The 22,034-nt window shown below is 34.9% G+C and overlaps 1 protein-coding gene across 1 annotated transcript in view; it reads right to left on the bottom strand.

Moving 5' to 3' along the window:
* The window catches only part of LOC148939477 (uncharacterized), a 100,180-nt gene that overhangs the window by 64,869 nt on the left and 13,277 nt on the right, over positions 1-22,034 (bottom strand). Inside the window, 5 exon segments of the mRNA XM_089107021.1 lie at positions 6,114-6,904; positions 9,343-9,599; positions 12,593-12,826; positions 15,644-15,723; positions 16,923-17,017. Coding sequence (XP_088963147.1) covers positions 6,114-6,904; positions 9,343-9,599; positions 12,593-12,826; positions 15,644-15,723; positions 16,923-17,000 — 1,440 coding nt within the window. The 5' untranslated portion in view covers positions 17,001-17,017.

Raw genomic sequence — 22,034 nt, 5'->3', positions numbered from 1 at the left:
GGGTAACCAGCCCCCCCCCCACGGCCTTTTTACCCAAATGTATCCGATACCAATTTTGAGATAGATATTTTGTTAAATATAGTTCAAAGATCATATAACAAAAACTCCGGTGTCAACAAAACCTCTCAGGGCCCGGGTGCAGGCGTTGTAAGTTATGCCCTGGTGGCATATATGGTACTTATGGAAGGGATGCTCGTATAAACTTCAAAAAGGGCTTATTTGATTTGAAATTGAAGGTTCTAGTTCACGGTTTAGAGTCAAAGAGATTGGAGGGTATCTAGCCCCCCTCCGCACCCTTTATTCTCAAACCTACCTAGAATAAACTTAGAGATACCATAGCATTTTTTTAAAAAATAGTTCAATGACATTTAACAAACTCTCCGGGGTCGACGCAGCCCCCCAGGGCCCCAAGGCAGCCATCTCAATTCACGTAGTTGTGGATTATACAGCTCTTACAAAATTGACGCTCATAAGCACGTCAGAGAGGACCATTGTAATTGAGAATTGAAAGTTCTTGTTTCATTTTTGGGAGTCACAAGAGATTTGTGGGCAACCAGCCCCCCCCCCACGCCCCTTTTTTCCCGAGTGCATCCGATAAAATTTCGAGATAACCATTAAGTTAAAAATTGTTCAAAAGTCAAATAACAAAAACTCAGGTGTCGAAACAACTCCCCAGCGCCCGGGGGCAGGCGTTGTAAGTTATGCCCTGGGGCATATATGGTTGTTATGAAAAGGATACTCGTATAAACTTCGGAGAGGGCTCATTTGATTGGAAATTGAAAGTTCAAGTTCACTTTTGAATAGTCAAAAGAGATCCGAGGGCAACTAGCCCCCCCCCCCCCACGCCTTCTTTTCTAGATCCATCTGATGAAAATTTTGAGATAGACATTTTGTTAAACAAAAATAGTTCAAAGGTCGGATAAGAAAAACTCCGGTGTCAATACCCCCCCCCCCGGCCCGGGAGAAAGCGTTCTAAGTTATGCCCTAAGGGCATGTATGGTTCTATAAAAACCATGGCATGGAAAGGGATGCTCGTATAAACTTCATAGAGGGCTCATTTGATGGAAAATTGGAAGTTCTAGTTCACTTTTTAAGAGTCAATAGAGATATAAGGGCAACTAGTCCCCCCTTCCACGCCCTTTTTTCGACAAATCCATACGAAACATATTTTGAAATAGCCAGTTTTTTAAAAATTGTTAAAAAATTAGTTAACAAAAACTCCCGTGTGACCAGAACCCCCCAGGGCTCAGGGGGTAGGCGTTGTAATTGTTGTCCTGGGGGCGTGTATGATTCTGATGAAATAGATACTCTAAAAAACTTCAGAGAGGGCTCATTTGATTGGAAATTGAAAGTTCTGGTTCATTTTTTCAGAGTCAAAAGATATCCGAGGCAACTAGCCTCCCCCCCACACCCTTTATTCCCCAAGCTTATCCGATAAAATTTTTAAAATAGCCATTTCATTAAAAATAATTCAAAGGTCAGATCAGAAAAACTCTTGTGTCGACGCAATTCCCCAGGGCCCGGAGGCAGGTGTTGTAAGTAATGCTCTGGGGGTATATATCGTTTTTATGGAAGGGATGCTGGTATAGCTACGAAGAGGGTTCATTTGATTGGCAATTGAAATTTCTCGTTCACTTTTTAAGAGTCAAAAGAGATCGGATAGCAACTAGACCCCCCCCCCTCCACACCCTAAATGCATCAGATTAAAATTTTGAGATGGAAATTTTGTTAAAAATAGTTCAAAGTTCAGATAACAAAACTCCGGTGTCGACACAGCCCCCCAGTCCCCGCCAAAGCTTTAAAAAAAAAATATTTGGCTACTGAAGTATAAATGAAACTTAAAATGAACAGTTAAATTAAAAAAACATACAAAACATACTAATGTAAATTAACAAATAAATCTTAAACAAGTGAAACTTAAATGGAAAATGCAAGTCTAGCTCGAAACAAACAAAACACCCTACAAACAAGAGTTTGAACGCCGCCTCGTTCTCTAACTATAAAAGTCTAAAACCTACTGCGTCATTGGCACTTTACTGAAAACTAAATGCGTCTTGAACAGCCTTGAAAAGTATAAACAACATCAAATTGAATATTTGATTTATAGTGATTTTAGTTGTTGAAAGATCCATCAGTTTAATAATTTATGTCACTCTAATTTTATCTTTATTTTCAATGCTGTAAGAACTGGAAAAGAAAATATTTGTAATATAATTCGTTTTCAGTGAAGCGCCAATGACGCGGAAGGCTTTTGGTTTTTATTTACAGTTAAGGAAAGGGGCAGTATCCAAACTCTTGTATGTAGTAAAAATATATTCGTATTGAACAACTTTAGAAAGAAAAAATAAATTAAACTTAATATTTGATGTATAATGATAATAATTGCTGAAAGCTCATCAGTCCAAAGTTTCATCATAATTTCAGTATTTACTTTTAATTTTAAATAGAAAAAAAATATTTGTAGTAAGATTGGTTGTCAGTAAAGCGCCAGTTACGCATTCGGTTTTAGGCTTTTAAATTGAGAAAAGAAGATAGGATCGAAGCTCTTGTTTACAGTTATGTTTGTTAGTTTCAAGCTTGATTTGCATTTTAAATTCTAGTTTCACTTGTTTTAAAATTTTTTTATTCATTTACATTAAAATTTATTGTACGTTTTTCTGCATTGATTTTTTATTTAATTTCTGTTTGTTTTAAGTTTCATTTATACTTCAATAGCAAACTATTTTTTTTCGTTTTAAGCTTGATTTTCATATTCAATCTAAGCATTATTCGCTTTAAGATCTATTTATCCATTTATATTATTACCGTACTTGTTGTATTTTTTTTTCCTGTGATTGTTTATTTCACTTCTGTTCATTTTGGGTTTCATTTATTCTTTAATAGTAATTTCTAGTCGTTTTGAGTTTGAATTTTAGCAGGTATTTGTATCTGCTGAGCTTAAGTTTAAAATGACCTTTACTTATCTTTGAAAAACTTATTCTTCGGAAGGTTTTTTTTAATCAATTATAATACAGAAATGCAAAATAAAACGCTTTTTAGTTCTTATTTTACAAATAGTATTTCATTATCACTAAAGTTTGTATTTCAAGATTATATCTATCACCAGAGGCTAATATTACAAAACAACAGTCCAGTGTTAAAAGACATCAACTACACGTCTAAGTGTCTAATTCTCACCAAAAATGGTATTTAAGGAATTTGGCTCTTGGTTACAAATCTGTGTTAATTTTGTGTTGTAATATATAAATTCCACAACCATTGTTCGGCTATTCTTACCACTACTGCTACTACCATGTTTTTTAAATTTATTACATGTTTCTGAAGTTAACTGCTGTAGTAAATAGATGTTAGTTTCTCGATGAAAGTAAGCGCACATATAAAACTTGAAATTAGGGGCTTATATGAGGCTAAACTGAGCATAAATTGCAATGAACCGAGAATCCAAAGTTAAAACAATCATTTATTACCACAAATAACGATGGAGTTCAACGCTGTAATCAACGCTTTATGAAAACGAAATAAATTTTTCCACTGTTTCTTGTTTTTCATTAAAAGATAAAGAAATTAACTACTGCTGAAACTCCCAGGAATTCCTTTTTTTATTTGAGTATTAATTAAAAAAAAAAACTGTCAATAAATTTTGTTATTATAATACAATTCATGGCAATTTACTGATTCAGCCCAGCAGATAAGATTAACATGTAAAATTAAAGATCAAAACGATTAAAAAGTACAATCAAATTAAAAATGAAACCCAAAACGAACAGAAATTAAATAAACAATCAGGGCAAACAATCATACATTAGATATTAATGTAAATGAATAAATGAATCTTAAAACGAGGGAAACTTCAATTAAATATGTAAATCAAGCTAGAAACGAACAAAAACTACTACAAACAAGAGTTTGGGTATGGCCTCATTCTCCCACTATAGGAATCTCAAGCCTACTGTGTCGTTAGCACTTTACTGAAAACTTTATGCGTCTTGAACAGTCGTGTAAAGCATAAAAACCGTCAAACTGAACATTCAATATATAATTACATAAATTGTTGAAAGCTCATCAGTTCAAAATGTTACTATAATTTAATGTTTATTTTTAATATTAAGCACAAAAGAAAATATTTGTAATAAAATTGGTTTTCAGTAAAGCGCCAATGACGCAGTGGGTTTTAGACTTTTGCAGTGAGAGAAGGAGGCGATGCCGAAACTCTTGTTTGTAGTGATTTTCGTCCGTTTCAAGCTTTATTTGCATATTCAATTTAAGTTTCACTCGTTTTAAGATTTATTTATTCATTTAAATTAATATCTATTTTATGTTTGTTTGCATTGATTTTTTATTTAATTTCTGTTTATTTTGTGTTTCATTTATACTTCAATAGCAAAATATTTTTTTTTTCATTTTTAACTTGATTTTCATATTCAATCTAAGCATTACTCGCTTTAAGATCTATTTATTCATTTATATTATTACTTGTTGTATGTTTTTTCTATGATTGTTTATTTAATTTTTTTATTTGAGTATTAATTTTAAAAAAACTTTCTGAAAAATAAGTTTTTCAAAGAAAAGTAAAGATCATTTTAAACTTAAGCTCAGCAGACACAAACACCTGTTAAAATACAGATACCTGTTAAAATTCAAACTCGAAACGTTTGAATTTTAACGTTTGAAAAACGAAAGTGTTTTTTTTTAATTAATCAAATTTAAAAATAAGAAGGTATGTTGGGATTGTAAGACCTAATGGTCTTAGAAATCATTCCTGTAATTCAAAATGCAACTACCCGTATCAGAGACACCATTTAAAATATTATATCATTTTAGTCTGAACACTGCATAGTTTTTCCATGACAGTTTTGCAAATGTTTCTGAACTTACTTTGGAAGTAAAACAAAGCTTATATTTAATTAAGCCATAATAAAGCCATAGTTAAGTTCTTGTGTCGCCATATTTTGAACGTTTTGCTGGATGACAGCTATCGAACATATGGCTCAGGTATCAGAATGCATAATTCTTACACTCTTAAATATTATACTACTACTACTACTAATAACAACTCACCGCAGCACCAAGCAGCCTGAGGCCAACACAGCTACGAGTGCTCCTCCTCCATCCCAATCTATTCACAGCCTCCCTCTTTACACCCTCCCAGTAAGTTCTCATTTCCCTTAAATCCTTTTTTGTGACATCCTCCCATCCAATCGCGGACGATCTACTTTCCGTTTAGCCCTTGACAGTTGGCCAAAAAGGACAATCTTCGGCAATTTGTCATACTTCATCCGCAGAACGTGCCCAAGCCACCTTTCTCTCATTATGGTCATAGAAAGCGGGAATGAACCGCACTTTTCGTACAGCCTACTGTTTGAAATATGATGTTATATGAATTAAATGTCAAGCTACAAAAAAATATGTTCTCTCTAGAGTACTGGGTGATTTCAATTTCGATTCCAAAATATCTAGGATTACAGGAAAAAAGTTATGGCTCTAGTTATATACCTCTTACCCAAATGCACTGTAGAGGAGAAAATGTTTGAATATAATTTACGCCACTGCTATTGCCTGCTTTGGAGGGAAATTCTTTGTTTGGGATTAGTAGTTCTCCTGCTTTTTCTAGTAATTTCGGTTGTAATTGTGAACAATTGCATATACAATCTGTTTTATGAAGACTGCAACAGGCGAGAGGTAATAATCGTCTTCACCAAGTGTTCTCGTTCAATATAACGTTACCATATTGTTTTTGTCCGTTCTTTATTTATTTTATTTACGGGCCTCATTTAATAAACTCACTTTTCCTATTTCTACCGATAAGGAGGGATCCATCAAATAAATAACCCTTGTAATGCTCACTGTTACATTTAGGCCAGACTACTACAAAAAGATTACTTAAATGAAACTGGGGTTATCTTTTGATTTTAATTAGTTTAGAAAATTATAATTTAAGAAATTTTCTTATCTTATCCTACATCTACGCGAGCTGGGATTAGTCTGACAAGTAGCCTTAAAGACGCTTACTCAGAGATTTAACCTAAATAGAAATTAATTTTTCCCTTAACAGAGCCCCGATAGAGCCATGAAAATTTTCTTTTTTTCTTCGAAAATGAAGAAGAAAAGATTACCTGAGCAAGGGTGTCAGCTTGTGGAAGTGCTTCCATTTTTTTCCCTTCTTTCAGGCTAGCTATAAGCGACAAATATTCTTCTTTTTGAATTTCAAAAGCTGCAACGAGAGCACGACTCTGTTCTTTTTCTATGTTTATTTGGGTATTGATTTTCTCCTTTTCGTCAATAATCTTTTTAAAGTCCTCATCTACTTGGGATTTAGCTTTCTCCAAGCTTTGTTTCATCTCATCAATTGCATGTTTTTCGCTGTAATGCTCGTCTTTCAGTTTTTGAATTTCAGCTGAAAACGCAGCCTTTTCTGTTTCCAACTGCGTTACATTATTTACAAAAGAACTTAAAGACTCTCTAAGCGCCAAGAAGTTAACTTTTGAGATGCTTAATTCTTCTTTAAGTCCATTATGCTCATTTAAAAGGGCAGACACTTTTTCATCGTACTCTCCTTTTAAAGTTGTCATTAAATTATCCGTATTCAGTTTTTCTTTCTTAACTTTTTCACACTCGGCACTGATGTAACTCAACTCCTCAGTGAGTTTTACCCTTTCATTATCCCAATCGCGAGCCTTCTCAACAAGAGTCTGATTTAATGACTCCACCTCTCGACGAGCAAAATCAAGATCCTCTTGCAACTGGGATATATTCTTTTGGTATCCATTTACAACCTCGGCTGCTGTTTCTTGTTTAAGTTGATTTTCTAGAGAACTATTTTGCTCAGTTAAGTCGTCTATTTGGAATTCTAATTCTTTTATTGCGATTTCTAAATCAGTAGTAGCATTTGATTTCTTCTTTATCTCTAAAAAAGGATTAGAATATTAACACGAACTTGGAACAATTGGTAAACAAAAAAAACGTATGTGAAATAGGAGTATAAACAACCATCCTAGAGGTAAAAATTTTCATTTGTCAGGCTCAGGCAAGTGGGCAGGATTTTTGTCTATGTGTCTCAGGGGGGGGGGGGATCTCAACAAAAAAAAATGAACGAGGGAATAATAAAAATAAAATCATTTTTCCTGCTAGTTTTGATAAGAACTGTTCAGAAATTTCAAGGCATTTAGTGTTTTATTGGAGGGAACTGACTTTCAAAAATCACGACTAGCAAAAGTCACAGTTTCTTGAAGTACCTTATTTGGCTAAGCAAGGCAGTTGAGTTGATTGACCTTATTCTTTTACAAGAAAAAGCCTCGTTTTCCATATCATAAATGCAATGGAACTTACTGACTCGATTCCTTGATAGAAAGGTCAAATTCCAATTAAAAATAAAAACGCTTCTAAGCTACTCGGAGTGTCCAGACTGAAGCCAGTATTTCTCTTCAACAAAATCATTAATTCAAGGTTAATTCAAGGTAAGTCACACCTTGAAATAAATCGTTTCGACTCGAAGCCAGGAAGTCAAGGAGTTAATCGACCTTATTCCTTTATAGAAAGCCACTCCTCACAGAAATAATTTGAAAGCACTGACAAGAGAAAACGTATCTAAATTAGATACGATTGATAATTTCAATAAAATAAAGGGTATCGATAATCCAATAAATGGGTTTACTAAAACATGTTTTTTTTAATAAGCATAGGCATATATATGAGTTTAACGTTCAGCAAACTTTAGTTCGAAAAGTTATTTTCCCATCAGTACACCTTTTCACCAATTACATAACCATTTGCATTTTCCTTTAAGCATAATCTCTATCAAGGCGGACAGGCATGAATCTGTAGTTTGTGTTTGTATCGGATTAGCGACGCTTCTTGACTACTAAGGTTCTTGCGTCGGCCCTGCGGTGTGTTGCTAAAGCAGGGTTCGATTTCTGATTTCAGTATTACTAGCCTGAGGTCGAACCCACTGCGCCACCACAGGACGCATAAATTTGTTTTGAGGAGGGACACTACTTTCAAATAAATACAAAAAAAGTATATGGGAAACACGATGGATTATATAGAAATGAAATTATGGGGGGTGAAGTATAGTCTCGAGAAGGTGTCCCCCCACACCCCTAATTCACTTCTCGCTATTTCTTGAAATAGGCACCCTGACAATTATCGTTTGATCTTACGGACTCTTCAGAGCGCATGTATGACAAGCCTAAACACCTGTTTGTTCTGTGTTAAATTTCTGCTAATTTATGGAGACATTTTGTGCATTTGTTGAGTGATGCAACTGCAAAACTCCTACCCATTTTATGACAAAAACGATGGATTTTAAGTTCTTCAAATATGTATGTCCTTCATTTTTAGAGGCTTTTTTCGGCTGTCATAAAACTTCTTTCTATTTAGCTTCAGAAGAAAAAAGCTTCACGAGTATATTCACCAAAGGCTTCATCAAAATCCCACTAATTGGTTCAGGACATTTTAGCAGAATGTTGCTTATTATTAACAATACTAGCAGCGTTATAGCCGATCATTCGCGTTTACTCTGGCCAAAACGAAGGCTTTGGAGCCAAAAAAAGTAAAAAAGAGAAATAAACCCTAGTTAGTTCCGTTGTTAAAAAGTTTGCCAATGACGTTATGAATGTAACTAAATGCGGCAAAAACTGTGCCGCCATAAAGTAAGCTTATACTTTTTGCGGCTAAAAGTACGAGCGTTACTTTACGTGTTTCTTGAATTTTTTTTATGTGCCAATTGGTTCACTCTACCTCCTATTCTATTTTAGGATAAAAACACGTAGATTGAACCTTCATTTTGTATATATCAAGCAAAATTTCTCGTTTTATAGGATGATAGCACTAATTGGTCGAAAAAGAATTTACCACAAAAATGCAAAATCTTTATTTTCCTTTTTGAGTGACAATCCTGTTTAGAAAGCTGTGTAAGTTTACTTAAAGACATCCTTCGCATCCAAATACGTAAGAAAATGTAAATACGAAACACGTTCTACACCAGACAACTGGCAAAATATAGCCAAATATTTTACCTATTTGAAGGGGGAGGGAGGCAAAATCCGTAATGGGGGGGGGGAGCAAGGCCGTATCCAGGGGGGGGGGGGTGGGTTTACCCGGTTTGAACCCCCCCCCCCCGAAACTTTTGACCGAGTCGAAAATAAGTCGAAAATTAGTAAAACCTAGGTAAAATCAGTATAATTAGTCGAAAACTGAGTCAAAAATTAGTACCCCCCCCCCCGAAAAAGTCAAAATTAGTAACCCCCCCCCCCCCCGAAAAAAAATCCTGGATCCGCCCGTGGGGGGGGGGGTAAGCAAACAACTATTACCTACAAACGTTTTCCTTTTTTACGGTGGTCTCACCTTTTTCAAGCATACAATTTTGCTCTTCAAATTGTTTAATTTGCTCAGCTTGCATAGTCACTTTCTCTTCTAACTTGGAGATTGTTTCTTCCATTTCCTCTACATGTCGGTTCGAATCATCGATACTTTGTTTGCTCTGTACTTCATTCAGTTTTTCATACAATACAGCTATTTCTCTGTTAAGAGTGTTATTCTGTATTTGCAAATCTGCTCGCGATGATTCGTGACTTTTATTTAGACCTTCAAGGTACGAAATTCTAGATGAAAAAAAAAAATATTAGTACAAAACAAATAATAGACAAATTTACGAACTCCAACGATAGCTGAACACCATTTGAGACAGAATAAATATTATCCACGTGTGATACCGAAGCATGAAATTCTGAGATACAAAATTGAGAAATACTGTTATTCTTTGCATAAAAAACGCGTCAATACCGAGATCGAATAAATTTTTTTCTTAATATAGATTTAATCTTTTCATATACAATTAAAAAAAAATTCGAATCATAATTTGTAATTATTCTGCACATTGCATAAATGCAAGATAGGATTTATTAACCCGACAAAAAAAAAAAAAAAAAAAAAAAAAAAAAAAAAAAAAAAAAAAAAAAAAGAAAACAGAAAAAAACTTGGTTTGTTTTACAAAAAAGCAAAAAAATGGCATAACTATTCTCAGCAAAAATGATTCGACGAAAAACTTTGAAAATACTCTTATAGAATAATTTCTTCTGTGAGGATGTTTAGTTTCTGAAGATCGAAAAACTCATTGTACGAAACATTATACGAAGAACAATATTTAAAAATTCATTTATCTTAGTTTTAAAGCAATGTCTGGTTACAGGTTCTACATGGCTTTTAGTTCCGCATGAGAGGGAGGCATAATCTCTTCAAATCGTCATATATCTAGCAATAAGGCAACAAAATAAAGAAACGAAGGCGTGGTCTCTTCAAATCGTCTTGAGCAGCGTCAATTGGAGGGGGCATATGCCCTCTCTAGAAACCCCTTTATAAGAAACGTGAAGAGTGAGTGTGGTAATCAGTGTGGTATTAGCTTGGTTTCTGTAAAAAAAAAAATAACTTAGTATGAAGGTACTTTTTAGACTCGGAGATGATGTAGATACAGATTTAAAACAAGACAGTGGGGTATTAGGAAAGGGAGAGGATGCATCGACCAAATTTTCACTCTTACATTAATAATTGACAAGTGCCAGAGTCCTCAGACCCCTTTAGTCCTAAGTTTTAAAGATTACAAACAAGCGTTTGATTCATCCAATAAAAAAAACTTTAGTAAAGACCCTATGCTTGTATGGCATAAGACACAAATACATTAAAGTGATAAGTGCTATGCACAAGGAAAACATTGCTGCCATCAGAGGTTAGTAGCTGGTTTGTGCCTGATCAGCAGATAAATTCGCACTGAATCAGGTTGCGTTCTATCTCCATTTACGTGAATCATTTTGATGGACTCTGTCCTATGAAACACAGCACAGGCTATGGGAGAGCAAGGAACCAAATGGGAAGGTAAAATATCTCCTAGACTTAGATTATGCTAATGATTTGAGTGTCCTAGATGAAGATGTTAGCAAAATAAATGATTTTTTGGAGGTTTTGAGAGTTCAAAGTACAAGAACAAGCTTGAAAATTAATGATTAGAAAACTAAGTCACTGAAACTAGGAATAGATGAAGGTGTAGAGGTGATATTCGGTAATGAAGAGATCGATCAAGTAATAGCTTCACTTACCTGAGTAGTATTGTTGGTAAAGATCAGCAATGTAGTGAAGATATTAAAGGTAAAATAACAAAGGTCCTGGGTGTTTTTTTTCATGTTTAAAAAAGTTTGGAAGAAAAGTAATAAGAGTCTGCAAACCAAGAGTAGGATATTGAAAATACATGGATACTAGTGGTGAAGTATGGTTCTGAAACTTGGGCTGCGGAAGACGGAGGAAGATTTGTTAGATAATTTGCCAGAGAAATTTGCTAGGGATATCTTTGGGTAGCCGTCTTGCTGATTATATTTTAAACTGTAAAATGTATCAAAAACGTGACTCTATCCCATCTTCTATGGTTATAAGGAGAAAAAGTGGAGATGGCTAGGACACGTTTAATCGATGAAGGATTACAGATTGCCGAAGAGCCCCTTTTCTGTCATCTATTTAGAACGATACAAACAGCAGGTCGTTCCCCAATCGAGTTGAAAAAGGTCACAAGAAAGGATTTAAAGGGAATTGGGAACTTCTTAGGAGGGTATAAAGAGCGAAGCTTTGCACACATGGGTTAGAGGAAGAGCGTGCGCAGCTTTGTTGCCCTTAGGCGTCTTACTGCTACAGTGAGTTTTCAGTAGTAGTAAGGCAGGGCTTTAGGGTTTAGTTACTCAGAGTTAAGATGGGAACTCAGGATATTAATAGCAGCATTTGCAAAAAAAATTCATCTATGTCAACATAATGTCATCTTTCTGCGTAATTCTCTATTTATTTCATGGGCAATAAAGTAAATATAGAATTGTCTAGAAAGATGGCACTATGTGAACATAGATGGCCCTTGATACAGGTTGTTCTTAGCCTACCATGGAGGAGTTTCTATACTCAGTATTCTACAAACTGAACATTCTATTAAAAAAAAAAAAACTTAGTGTCACTAAGACTAGTAGGGACTAGAAAAAGAAAGTTTTTATTTTGGTCACAGAGAATGGATAACAAATAGACTATTTTCTATATTATATGGTGGTATTGAATTCGACTTATTAAGCTGACATCACGTTATTATTGGTCAGACTTTAATCCTCCAGTAGCTATGATTGATAAAATGTGATCCCCCATTAGATGCTATAAATGACATTCATATAAAGCTTCTAATAGAATTATTAATTGTTGGTAGATTCGTCTAAGCTTTTTTGTTCATCTAAGACTATATTTAATTGACTTCTAGATTCAAATATCCTTTCTCTTGTGTACTAACATTGAATTTCCATAAATCATGCTGTATCTTACCAGTACCTTAACTAACCTATGAGTTTTAAGAAGGGCTGTTTTTTTATCCTTACCTAAGGATAAACCTTAGAAGCTGAAGCGCCAAAGGTCAATTCCCAACGAGATTTTACTAATACCGAGATTTAATATAAGCCAATTAGATTTTTCATAAATTATTCTGAGTGTCTGAAAGATTCTATAAAAAAATGATTGGCTCAAATTAGTGCAAGTTAAATCTCGGCATTGGTAAAATCGTATTGTGAATGGGCCCAAAACTTACTTCTGAGTTTTTTCTTCAATTTGAGCTAATAGATGCTCTTTTTCAACCTGCCAAGGGTTATCTCTTTGGGAGCCATTATAGGACTCGGAAAGACGAGCTAGATGAATTCTCATTGGTTCTTCTCTCACAGAGCTGTCTGCTCGAAAACTTACTGCAGGACTACGATGAACACTCCCAGCAACAGAGCCAGATCTGCTGGATTTGGATGCTTGAGCCATTCGTTCCATTTGACGCCTAAAGGCATTTTAACGATTAAATTAAGATAAATTGAAACTCGAAAAGATATTAACCGTATAATCCTGAAAATTAGGTAAAAAACTGATGAGCGATTTTTTTTTATTCCTATTTATTACGCTTTTGATTATATAACTTCCTTTTCAAGTGAAAAGGCCATTTTCTTGAATGATGAATACTGAGACAATGCGGGATGCTAATTAATAAAAGTTTATATGGCTAGTTGAAACAAACATAACATGTGTGGGATATTTTATTGAAAGGTCGTACCTAGGGGCCTAAACCCCCGTCAAAACCTCAAAAAAAAACTGTTGTCCATCAAATGAAAATAAGGCTGATAGCACTTTTTCTGTAACGCCTTTTTAACTTGTTTGATAGGCCTGCCCAACCCCAAATCAAAGCCCTGGGTACAGGACTGAATAGTAAAAGGAGTACTGGTGATACGTCCCTTTGCATTATGCTTTTTAAATTGACACAATTATTGGAATTAAAAGCTGAAATATAAAACCCGTCTTAAAAGCGACATATCACCTTTAGCTGATTAATCATAAGTACGTACAGAAAAGGTGATCCTTTGGAAATATCTCACCAAAATATATACATCTGAACATCAAATTTTTTCTTTAATAGTCTTCTGACAAGCACCCCCCCCCCCCTTCCCCAAAGGTATTTTCCAAATAGCATGGGAAGCTAGCATAGGATGTTTTTTAAGCAGCCCTTGGTAACATTTGTCTTTATACGCAATAAAGAACACTAGCCCAACCAACAGCGCAGCATTAGCCCCCATGCTTTGAAAAATTTAAACCAGCAATACCTTTGTTTTGTCAAAATCTGAATTGTAGTTTGGCGGACCTGAAATTTTCTGAAAATAAGCAAATTATTTGGCTTTGAACTTTTGTTTTTACTGAATATACAGCACCCTCTGAATTCACTCTCCTGTCTCATTGACCTTGGGCTGGAAAGATTTAGACAGGAATATCTACTAAGGAACTACATCTGAAGATTAGGTCTAACGTGGAATGACGCTCTGCTGAGTCAGCTCCAAACGAGGAATCTCATAACTCTTTTAAAAGCAGCTATTACCATTTCGTATGGAAAAACTAATAATAATCAAAACTAGTGGCAATATCAAAGGATAGCCAATTCAGTAAAAGAAAAATTCTTTGGTTGAATTTTATAACTAGTAAATTAGATAACTAATTCTTTGGTTAAATTTACCAATTGTAGTGGCAATACCGAAGACCTTGACAAGTTTTTTGGTTAAGTTATTGAAATTTCTTAGAATTTGTTTAAATGTTAAAATTTTTAATATCTAATAAACATAAGAAATGACAAATATAATTCACAAACTCCCATGCATATATTTTTCTCAGAAACTTCTAATTAATTGTACCTGGACAATTAATTCTAAAAGAAAACATTATGAAATCTCTCTATTTATAACGGTAGCAGACAATAACACAAAACATTACCATATTTTTGAAATAGGAGAGAAACTGGATGAGCTTCCTATCCGTTTCATAAGTCGAAGTAGAAAACTCCACGACTTTTCACTGGCTAATATTGCTATGTCATGATTTTTGCTTTCGTTTTATAGCAGTATAACTTTGTTTCGCAGTGTTGGGTTATTTTTCTATTTGTTTTTCTTTTCTTTCAACCATCAACTTCTTCGAGCATTTACTATGTATTTGTATGAAGGGTTGAAACAAAATTATTCTTATTATTATCAAAGCATCCCAAATGACTTTTAAGCTGTTTCTTCAATGAAGTTTTTTTTACTTTTTCAACTAGGAAATTTATATTAGGGTCCAGAGTCAAATATTGAATACACTAATATGTTAATAAAAAAGGTTAATTAAACATTATTTTTGGTTTTTAGAGAGGCAATAGGTTCGAGGGATAACTGTCTGTGTGTATTCCTTTAGGATTAAGTTAAAAGAAAAGGAGAAATCGATTCATCAGAGTCTAACTGTCGATAAAAGGTTTACCTCGAAATGGTAAAGAAAATTTGTAGTGAATGCCTTATAACATGAGAGGGCAGGCACATATTAATATTAATATTAAACTCAGAGATATTTAGCACTTAGAGTCAAAGGTCACATCATTTTTATGTTTTTAATTTTGTGTGTTCATGTTTATTCGACGACCACGAGGCGTCAAGTCCCAGAAGTGTTTTACTCGGTATTGTGTGTGATGATCAATGCGTCAGAACTAAAAGTAATAATATACATACATTCATAACTCTGGAAGTACGTCCAACTTGGACCATATTGTAGCAAGCCAAGCTGTTAATATTCCTTCTGTGCTTGTTACGGATAACAACTTTACGTCGAACAATCTCCAACTCAAGTTCATAACATATTTCCCGCAGAATCACTTATTTCAAAACATATTTCAAGTAGACTCACGTAGAAAACATATTTCAAGTTTAAAACTTATTTAAAACAAAGTTCAATAATAATGTTAAAAACCATCCGTGGTTTGAAATCCTCCGCCAGTAGAACTCAGTGTGTTTTTATTTTCTCTATGGTTTAACCAGTCTTTTCGTGCTAGTGAGTATTTCATTGTCTCTAAAACTTGTATATTTATCTATTTTGTATTAGTTTTGTATATCTTTTTCTTGTATTTTTATTGTACTCCGGCTCTTTTATTGATTTTGACGGGTAATGAAACATTATTATCATTATTATATTATAAAATACTTAATCAACATTACTCTTTCCATAATTTAGACCCAATCAGCCTAATGCGACAATTTTCTTCATCAAGTGTCTAACTTGGAAATAATAAAATAAATACGAAAAAGATAAATTTTACTTTTGTTCCTCTAATTGACGTCGTATGGCTGCAAGTTTGTGATCAGGATTAGTAATAACATCTTCTTGATGGAGAACTCCCTGAAAAAAAAACATGCTGATAAAAAGATGGACAAGGCTAAAACACATACACAGGCAATTATGAAGTAGAGGGAAGCACTTCAAGCTCGGTGCCAAAAATTTAGGATTCGAACAATTTTCTCTATAGTTTCCCAAGATATTCATGCAGTTTGCCTGTTTCGCAGTTTGTGTGTTTCTGAATTTTATACATAGAATGTAGCCTCCGAAATTTGTTCGAAATTCAAGCTCCACTTACTCCCTCCGTGATATCTGATTATAATCTCGTAATTGCTTTTCACAATATCTGGAATCTATGTCAAATCTTAGGTGTCGCCCTTTCACAGTTAAAAAACACTGCGATAAATCTTAAACTTTATTTTATTTTTTATTTTTTTTGGTTTCCCTCCTTTCTTTTTTCCTTTATAGTGTTGAATTTATAGGAGTTTTTTCTTCTTTTTTGCGCTTATTTGGAGGTTTTTTCATAATTGAATTTCTTTAATATGTTAGTAGTTGCACTTCTTACATTCCAGACCGTTTTACCAGGCTGTTGACTCTCGCGGGGGATAATATAGTGATTACTTTGTTGGTGTTTTTTTGGTTGGGGGGGGGGCGGGTAAATTGATTGAATACTTCACTGACTGTATTTTAGCATTTTTTTTCCTTAGTTCCTCATGAACATAGCAAAGTTAAGCAGGAAAAAAAAAAGAAAATCAAAGCTAAAACATACTCAAAGAAGGACAAAAACATGAAAACCTACTGTTCAAAAGGAAATGCATACAGGCCTAAAATATATTGGAAAAACTTTTCTAATGAATTCACTGATGGACAGAAGCCAGCAGATTCTTCTCATTTAAATTGCTTTATATCTAATACCAACATATGAGTTGTTACATACAAAATAAATCTAATTCTAAACTATGAAGGTAGCTCTCATGAGGCATTTTACAGAAAATTAAATTTGCAAAAAAATATATGAACATATATGTTCACAAAAGACCAACCCTTGAGAAATGGGGTCTTAGGTTTTTTTCTAGCCCCATAGGGCTAGAGCAGGGTCAAAACATTTTCAGATATTAGAAAACATACTGGACATATTCGATGTGCTGCAAACAATCTGATACATTACAAACTAGAAGAATGACATCTACCCAAAAATTTGTTTTTAAACACTGATATCTAAGCTGAACAAAATCCTTAAACAATACAGATTAAAAGTTTACCTTTTGGAGATTAACAGCAGCCTTTTGTTCCTTTTCTGCAGAAGATCTTTCCATTTCACCAGAACTGGGATGTACCATTTTTTACTTTACTTGACCTTAAACAAAAAAAAGAAAAACTTAACACCCTTTTGTCATCTTGGACATTTGTAAGTGCTAACCTCTGGACTAAAAACATTTTCAATTGGCGATTGTTACTAATATTTCCGTGAAGGATCGGTGTAAGATTAAGAAAACTTTTGTTTCTAGTACTATCATCAAATAAATTTCTCTTTCTGACATTTATTTTGGAATGCTTTATAAGATCAGATCATACTTAGATAAGATCAGTTTTATTTCATAAAATGGCCATCACAGGCCTGGCTGGGCTGAATTCAAATTTAGGAAAAAAAGAGAACAACATCAAAAAAGGTTTAAAACAATCAAAAACACAAAAACTGACAAACGAAGGCACTGTCAATTCATCAAAATTGTCAAAAAAAAAAGAAACAAATCAATAAAAATAAGAAGAAAATGTATACACATGCATACTTTTATAGGCCATTACTGTCTAAAAACAACATTAAGACACATGAAACTAGTGAATTAAAAGGGTTAATAAAATCATAAAAAGGGGTAGAAAAGTGAACATATATAAATAAAAAGCAGGAAATCAATTGTTTGCTTTTTTGTTAATTGCGTCTGTAATATAAGGTACCAAAGTCTTTATGTATCTTGAAGTCAAGCAGCAAATGGGGGACAAGATAGTAAAAGGTGAAGTGCGCAAGGTCTGGGCTGGTAGTGTCTTTTAGGGAAAGTATTCTCTGCGCGGAGGTTTGGTACTGTATGGACTCATACCCATGTGGTCAGTTGTTTCTGGTACTAAGTTGATACCATCTGACAACAACAATACCAACAGGATATATTGCAGCAGTTATGTCAAAGTCATAGACATACAATTTAGGTTTAGATTAGGTATGTGTCTAAGAAGGGGAATCAGAGATTTCCCCCTCCTCCAAAAGCAGAAATCAACTCTACTGCTTTGCATACATATTGCTACCTTCTAGACCAAAACACATACTTAAGTTACATGGGTAAAAGATGAACTGTGCTTGCATAGAATGCACTTGAATAAAATGATGAGCCAATTAGCTGAGAACCATGCCAAACTAAGCAAACTTTTCAAAGGCAATGCCTTATTGTGAAGCCAGCTCATTAGATTGCTGGCAAATTGTTCTTTGTGAATGAACGCTGCAGTGTCCTCAGAATCACAGTAATAACTGTCTGGATGACGCAATCAACAATAACTCTTTTTTCCTGGAGCCAGTACAAAAAATTCTATTGGACAAAGTTGGGCCAACCCTTTGGACAACTGAAACTTTCTGTGTGTTAATGAACTCTGCGATGTCTTCAGTAGTAAATGAACTGGTAGATGCAATCCACAACAACTCCTCTTTTCTGAATACACACCAAAAGAGCTGTTGCAAGGGTTGGTAGTGCCTGGGGGCAAAATTAATCACAGCACATTCGTACCAACTCAAATATAAGCAAAAAACAAATCAAAGTGAAACATTTGATCAAAGTAGGCAATCCCCCAGCTGTGGCGCCCCTAGCTGCAGCGACCGGGCAGCTGACCCAGTTGCCCCAGGTCGGCCTGGGGCAATGTAATCTACCCTAGCTTATTTTGACAACAAGCTTGGGAACAGATAGAAAAATCCTGTGACCTACTTACAATTCAATATTTTGATTTGTAAATCTTTTTTGTTTCATCCTATAAAGGTAGTGAGCCAAGCGCCTGCCCTAACTCTTAAGAAGCATTTACCTTAATTCCAAGTTTCTGATTTAACGACAGCTTGAGGAGTTGTTGCAGAGAATTATTTTTTGTTGGATTTTGTAGATTTTAGAAGAGACTTTTTTAAGGTAGTAGCCTAGCACTAGGTAGCAGCCTAGCACATAGCCTGGACTTGTTTAGTTCTATTTTCTGATTTAGTCAATTATATTATGTCCAGCAAGGCAAAGCAAAAACACATAAGCCCAGTTAAAGGCCATGATAGGTAAGATAAGATAAGAGATATTTATTTCGAGAAATTACAATCACAAGCCTTGAAGGGCCGAATTCGAATTTCGAAGTCCATAAAAAAACAAACAAGCAAGAAAATCATAACAAAAGCACAACAATTTAAAGATTGGCAACCAATGAAAAAAAAATAAAAAAAAAAAAAATAAATAAATAATCAAAAATCGGAATGCTGTATGATTCCTTTGTCACTTATATTAAAAAACTTCAAAATGGCAACTAGTTAATAGCCGGGGAGCCAAAGTTGAAAATCTGACAAAATAGCAATCTGAGGGGGACAAGTGATTTGAGAGAGGTTTTAGACTAAATCGACTATGCTGATTATGAATATCTCGGGAATATAAGCGCCAAAGGTGCGCTTGGTGGTTTTTTGCAACTAAGTTCGTTGATTTTTCTATTTCACTCAGACTAAGTCCAGCTTTCTACTAGAATATTGTAGTTGTCTCTTTTATACCTAGCCAAAACATTAGGCTATCGTTAATTCAAAAAAATTACCAAAAACACTAGGCTATCGTTAAACACCAAAAAAAAAAAAAAAAAAAAAAACCTGCTCCAAGCACAACAGCTTCATTATAAGATCAAATTTCAAAGCTGCTTTCATAAATGTCTTCTTTCCCACAGAATATGCAAAGCTCGTCGTGTCAGTGCCACTAAGGCAGTGTAGAAGTCCAATGCTGTCAATAAAGTCCCGTGGAATAGAAATAGCTAGCTCGTGCACAGGGAAAATTATGTCAGGAAATTGGAGGACTAGCTCCTTTTTGTTCTCTTTCGTAGCTAACAGCGTAGAGGAGTGTTGCAAAAGTATCACCAGAATATTTGTGTCATTGGCCCAAACAATAACAGAAGAACTTCCATTCCTAAAGCTGGAAGCAACATGGACTGCTACAGGCATGTCTGCTTCTTCATGTGTGCTTGCAAGCTCAAGACTAAGAGGAGGCAAAGGTTCCAGGGATCCTTTTCTGTTGGGGGGCAATATCCCAACATGTCGACGATCAGGGAAACATCCAGCAAGTATAATATCAAAGTTCTTACTTTTTACTTCCAACATTGCTCCAAAACTCATAAATAAAAGCCACCAAGTTAGCTTTGCAGGAAGAACTTCTAAGAATTGATTGCCAGGAATCACCGAGTTTGATGCTGTCACTATTTGTGGTACTGAACTTCAAACTCAGCTCACCCCTTCGTCTATGGCAGCCACTACTGTCTTTTAAGCACACTGGTGAGCCGGTTGGGTCCTTGATTCCATAAATTCCATCATACCGGTCAGAAACCACATGCAGTTGGCATAGATTTTCTGGGAGCTGAGTAAAAACCTTGCACATCAACCTTCTTGAAAAATCAGACAATGTCTCATCCCTTGACGGAGTCATAGTCCTTAAGAACGGTATAAAGTCCAGAATGAGAGATAGCCTCGAATTGACATCAAACACTGGCAAAGAGCAGGCCTTAGAATCTAGGCAAGACAACCCTTATATAAAGTTTATCAGATCAGATTTCTTTCCTGTTCTTAATCGGAATCCCTCGGATTGCGCTTCGAACAATGCCGGGGAATACTGGAGGAGTTCATGCTGAAGTATTTTTTTTTTTTATCATGTCAGTTGGTGATCCTGGATTTTTACCAACATTCAGCAGAACTTTTTTAACTGCTTCTAGTTCTTCTACAGGGTTAGCAAAAGTACGTTCTATGCCAAGCAAGCCTTTTTTGTAAGAAGTTTGCTTGCTGACAGTCCTTTCTTAGAGCATGGTACTTAGCATTGCACTTGCATCTGGTCAATAGAAGTTCTCGGACACGTTTTATATCACTAACAGTGGGAAGCTGTCCTTTTCCATCGGTTTGGCAGATTTTGCATAATTTTTTTCTTTTTTTTTGGGGGGGGGCTATATAGAGCATCTAATTTTTTTCTGGCAAATGATTCCATGCTATCCTGCCAAATAGAGAAGAAATTCTTGAAAAATGGGACGGAAATCTGGAAATGTGGACAGGTCTTCCATCCCCTTTTTCCGTTTTCTGGGCAGGAAGGATCAGAGGGTCCGAAAATGGAAAAATGGGACGGAAGACTGTAGTGTGACAGAAGAAGGAGACGGTTAAACATGATAAGTGATAAATAAAAATAGTTGTCTGATGTGGTTTAAAATAGAAAAAAGGTAAATTGTCTAACTGAGGCTCTAAAATTGTTTTCTATAGGTTTTGGCTCAGAAAAACAGATTTGATAAGGATGGCTGATAAACTTGTATCGATATTTTTTTAAAAACCGCCAAGTCTGGAGGGCTATTCCTTTTTCCTGATTTCCATCAAATTTTTCAATAAATAGGATAGACTGGATGAGCTATAAAGTTAGTGACTTGAAGAGCAATGGTAAATACTTAGATTCTTGACACACAAAAAAGGAAAGAGAAGACAGCCAAGTATTGTCAGAGTACCACCTTTGCTTGAATATGCTTGAAAAAAAACTGTACAACCTAGGCTAGCTCACAAAAGAGCCAAGCACCTCGTAAAACCCTTCCCGTGGACACCCCTATAATTTACTGAATAATAGTAAGAAACAAGTTGCTTTTATCAGGGGGAACTAATCTGCACCTTTACCCTACTTTTAAACCACTTAAGTAAGCCTCTAACTATCCTTTGACCCCAAAACTGGTAAGACTTTTAGCCTATGCATTATAAATTTATATACCAAGGATTCCTGAAAGACGAGGCGAAACAATAAAAAGGGAAATCCTGGTAAAGACAAACCTTTGAGGATCAAATAATAGAGTTAATTAGCTTTTTAACCATCAATTTGCACCAGCATGGCAGACGGCAGTAAAGATAACCATAACGAAGCCACGAGAATGATGCAGTGTCATCTACTTAACACTGAACAAGTTAAGTTTTAAATTGTTTACCATAGATGATTGAGTCGAAACTTTGACCTCATATTAAAGTATGAAGCGCACATTGGTGGTCGCAATTCCCGAAATAAATGGAATCAGCATGTTCAAAAACATGGTTTCCAAAAGTCAGAACTCATGTACCAAAATGTTTTTTTACAAATCGTTATTTGACGACTTTTTCAACT

Source organism: Artemia sp. Qi Xiang Cuo, chromosome 21 (genome assembly GCF_049724085.1).
Source record: "Artemia sp. Qi Xiang Cuo chromosome 21, ASM4972408v1, whole genome shotgun sequence".
NCBI lineage: Eukaryota > Metazoa > Arthropoda > Branchiopoda > Anostraca > Artemiidae > Artemia > Artemia sp. Qi Xiang Cuo.
This window is presented reverse-complemented; position numbering and strand designations above follow the sequence as displayed.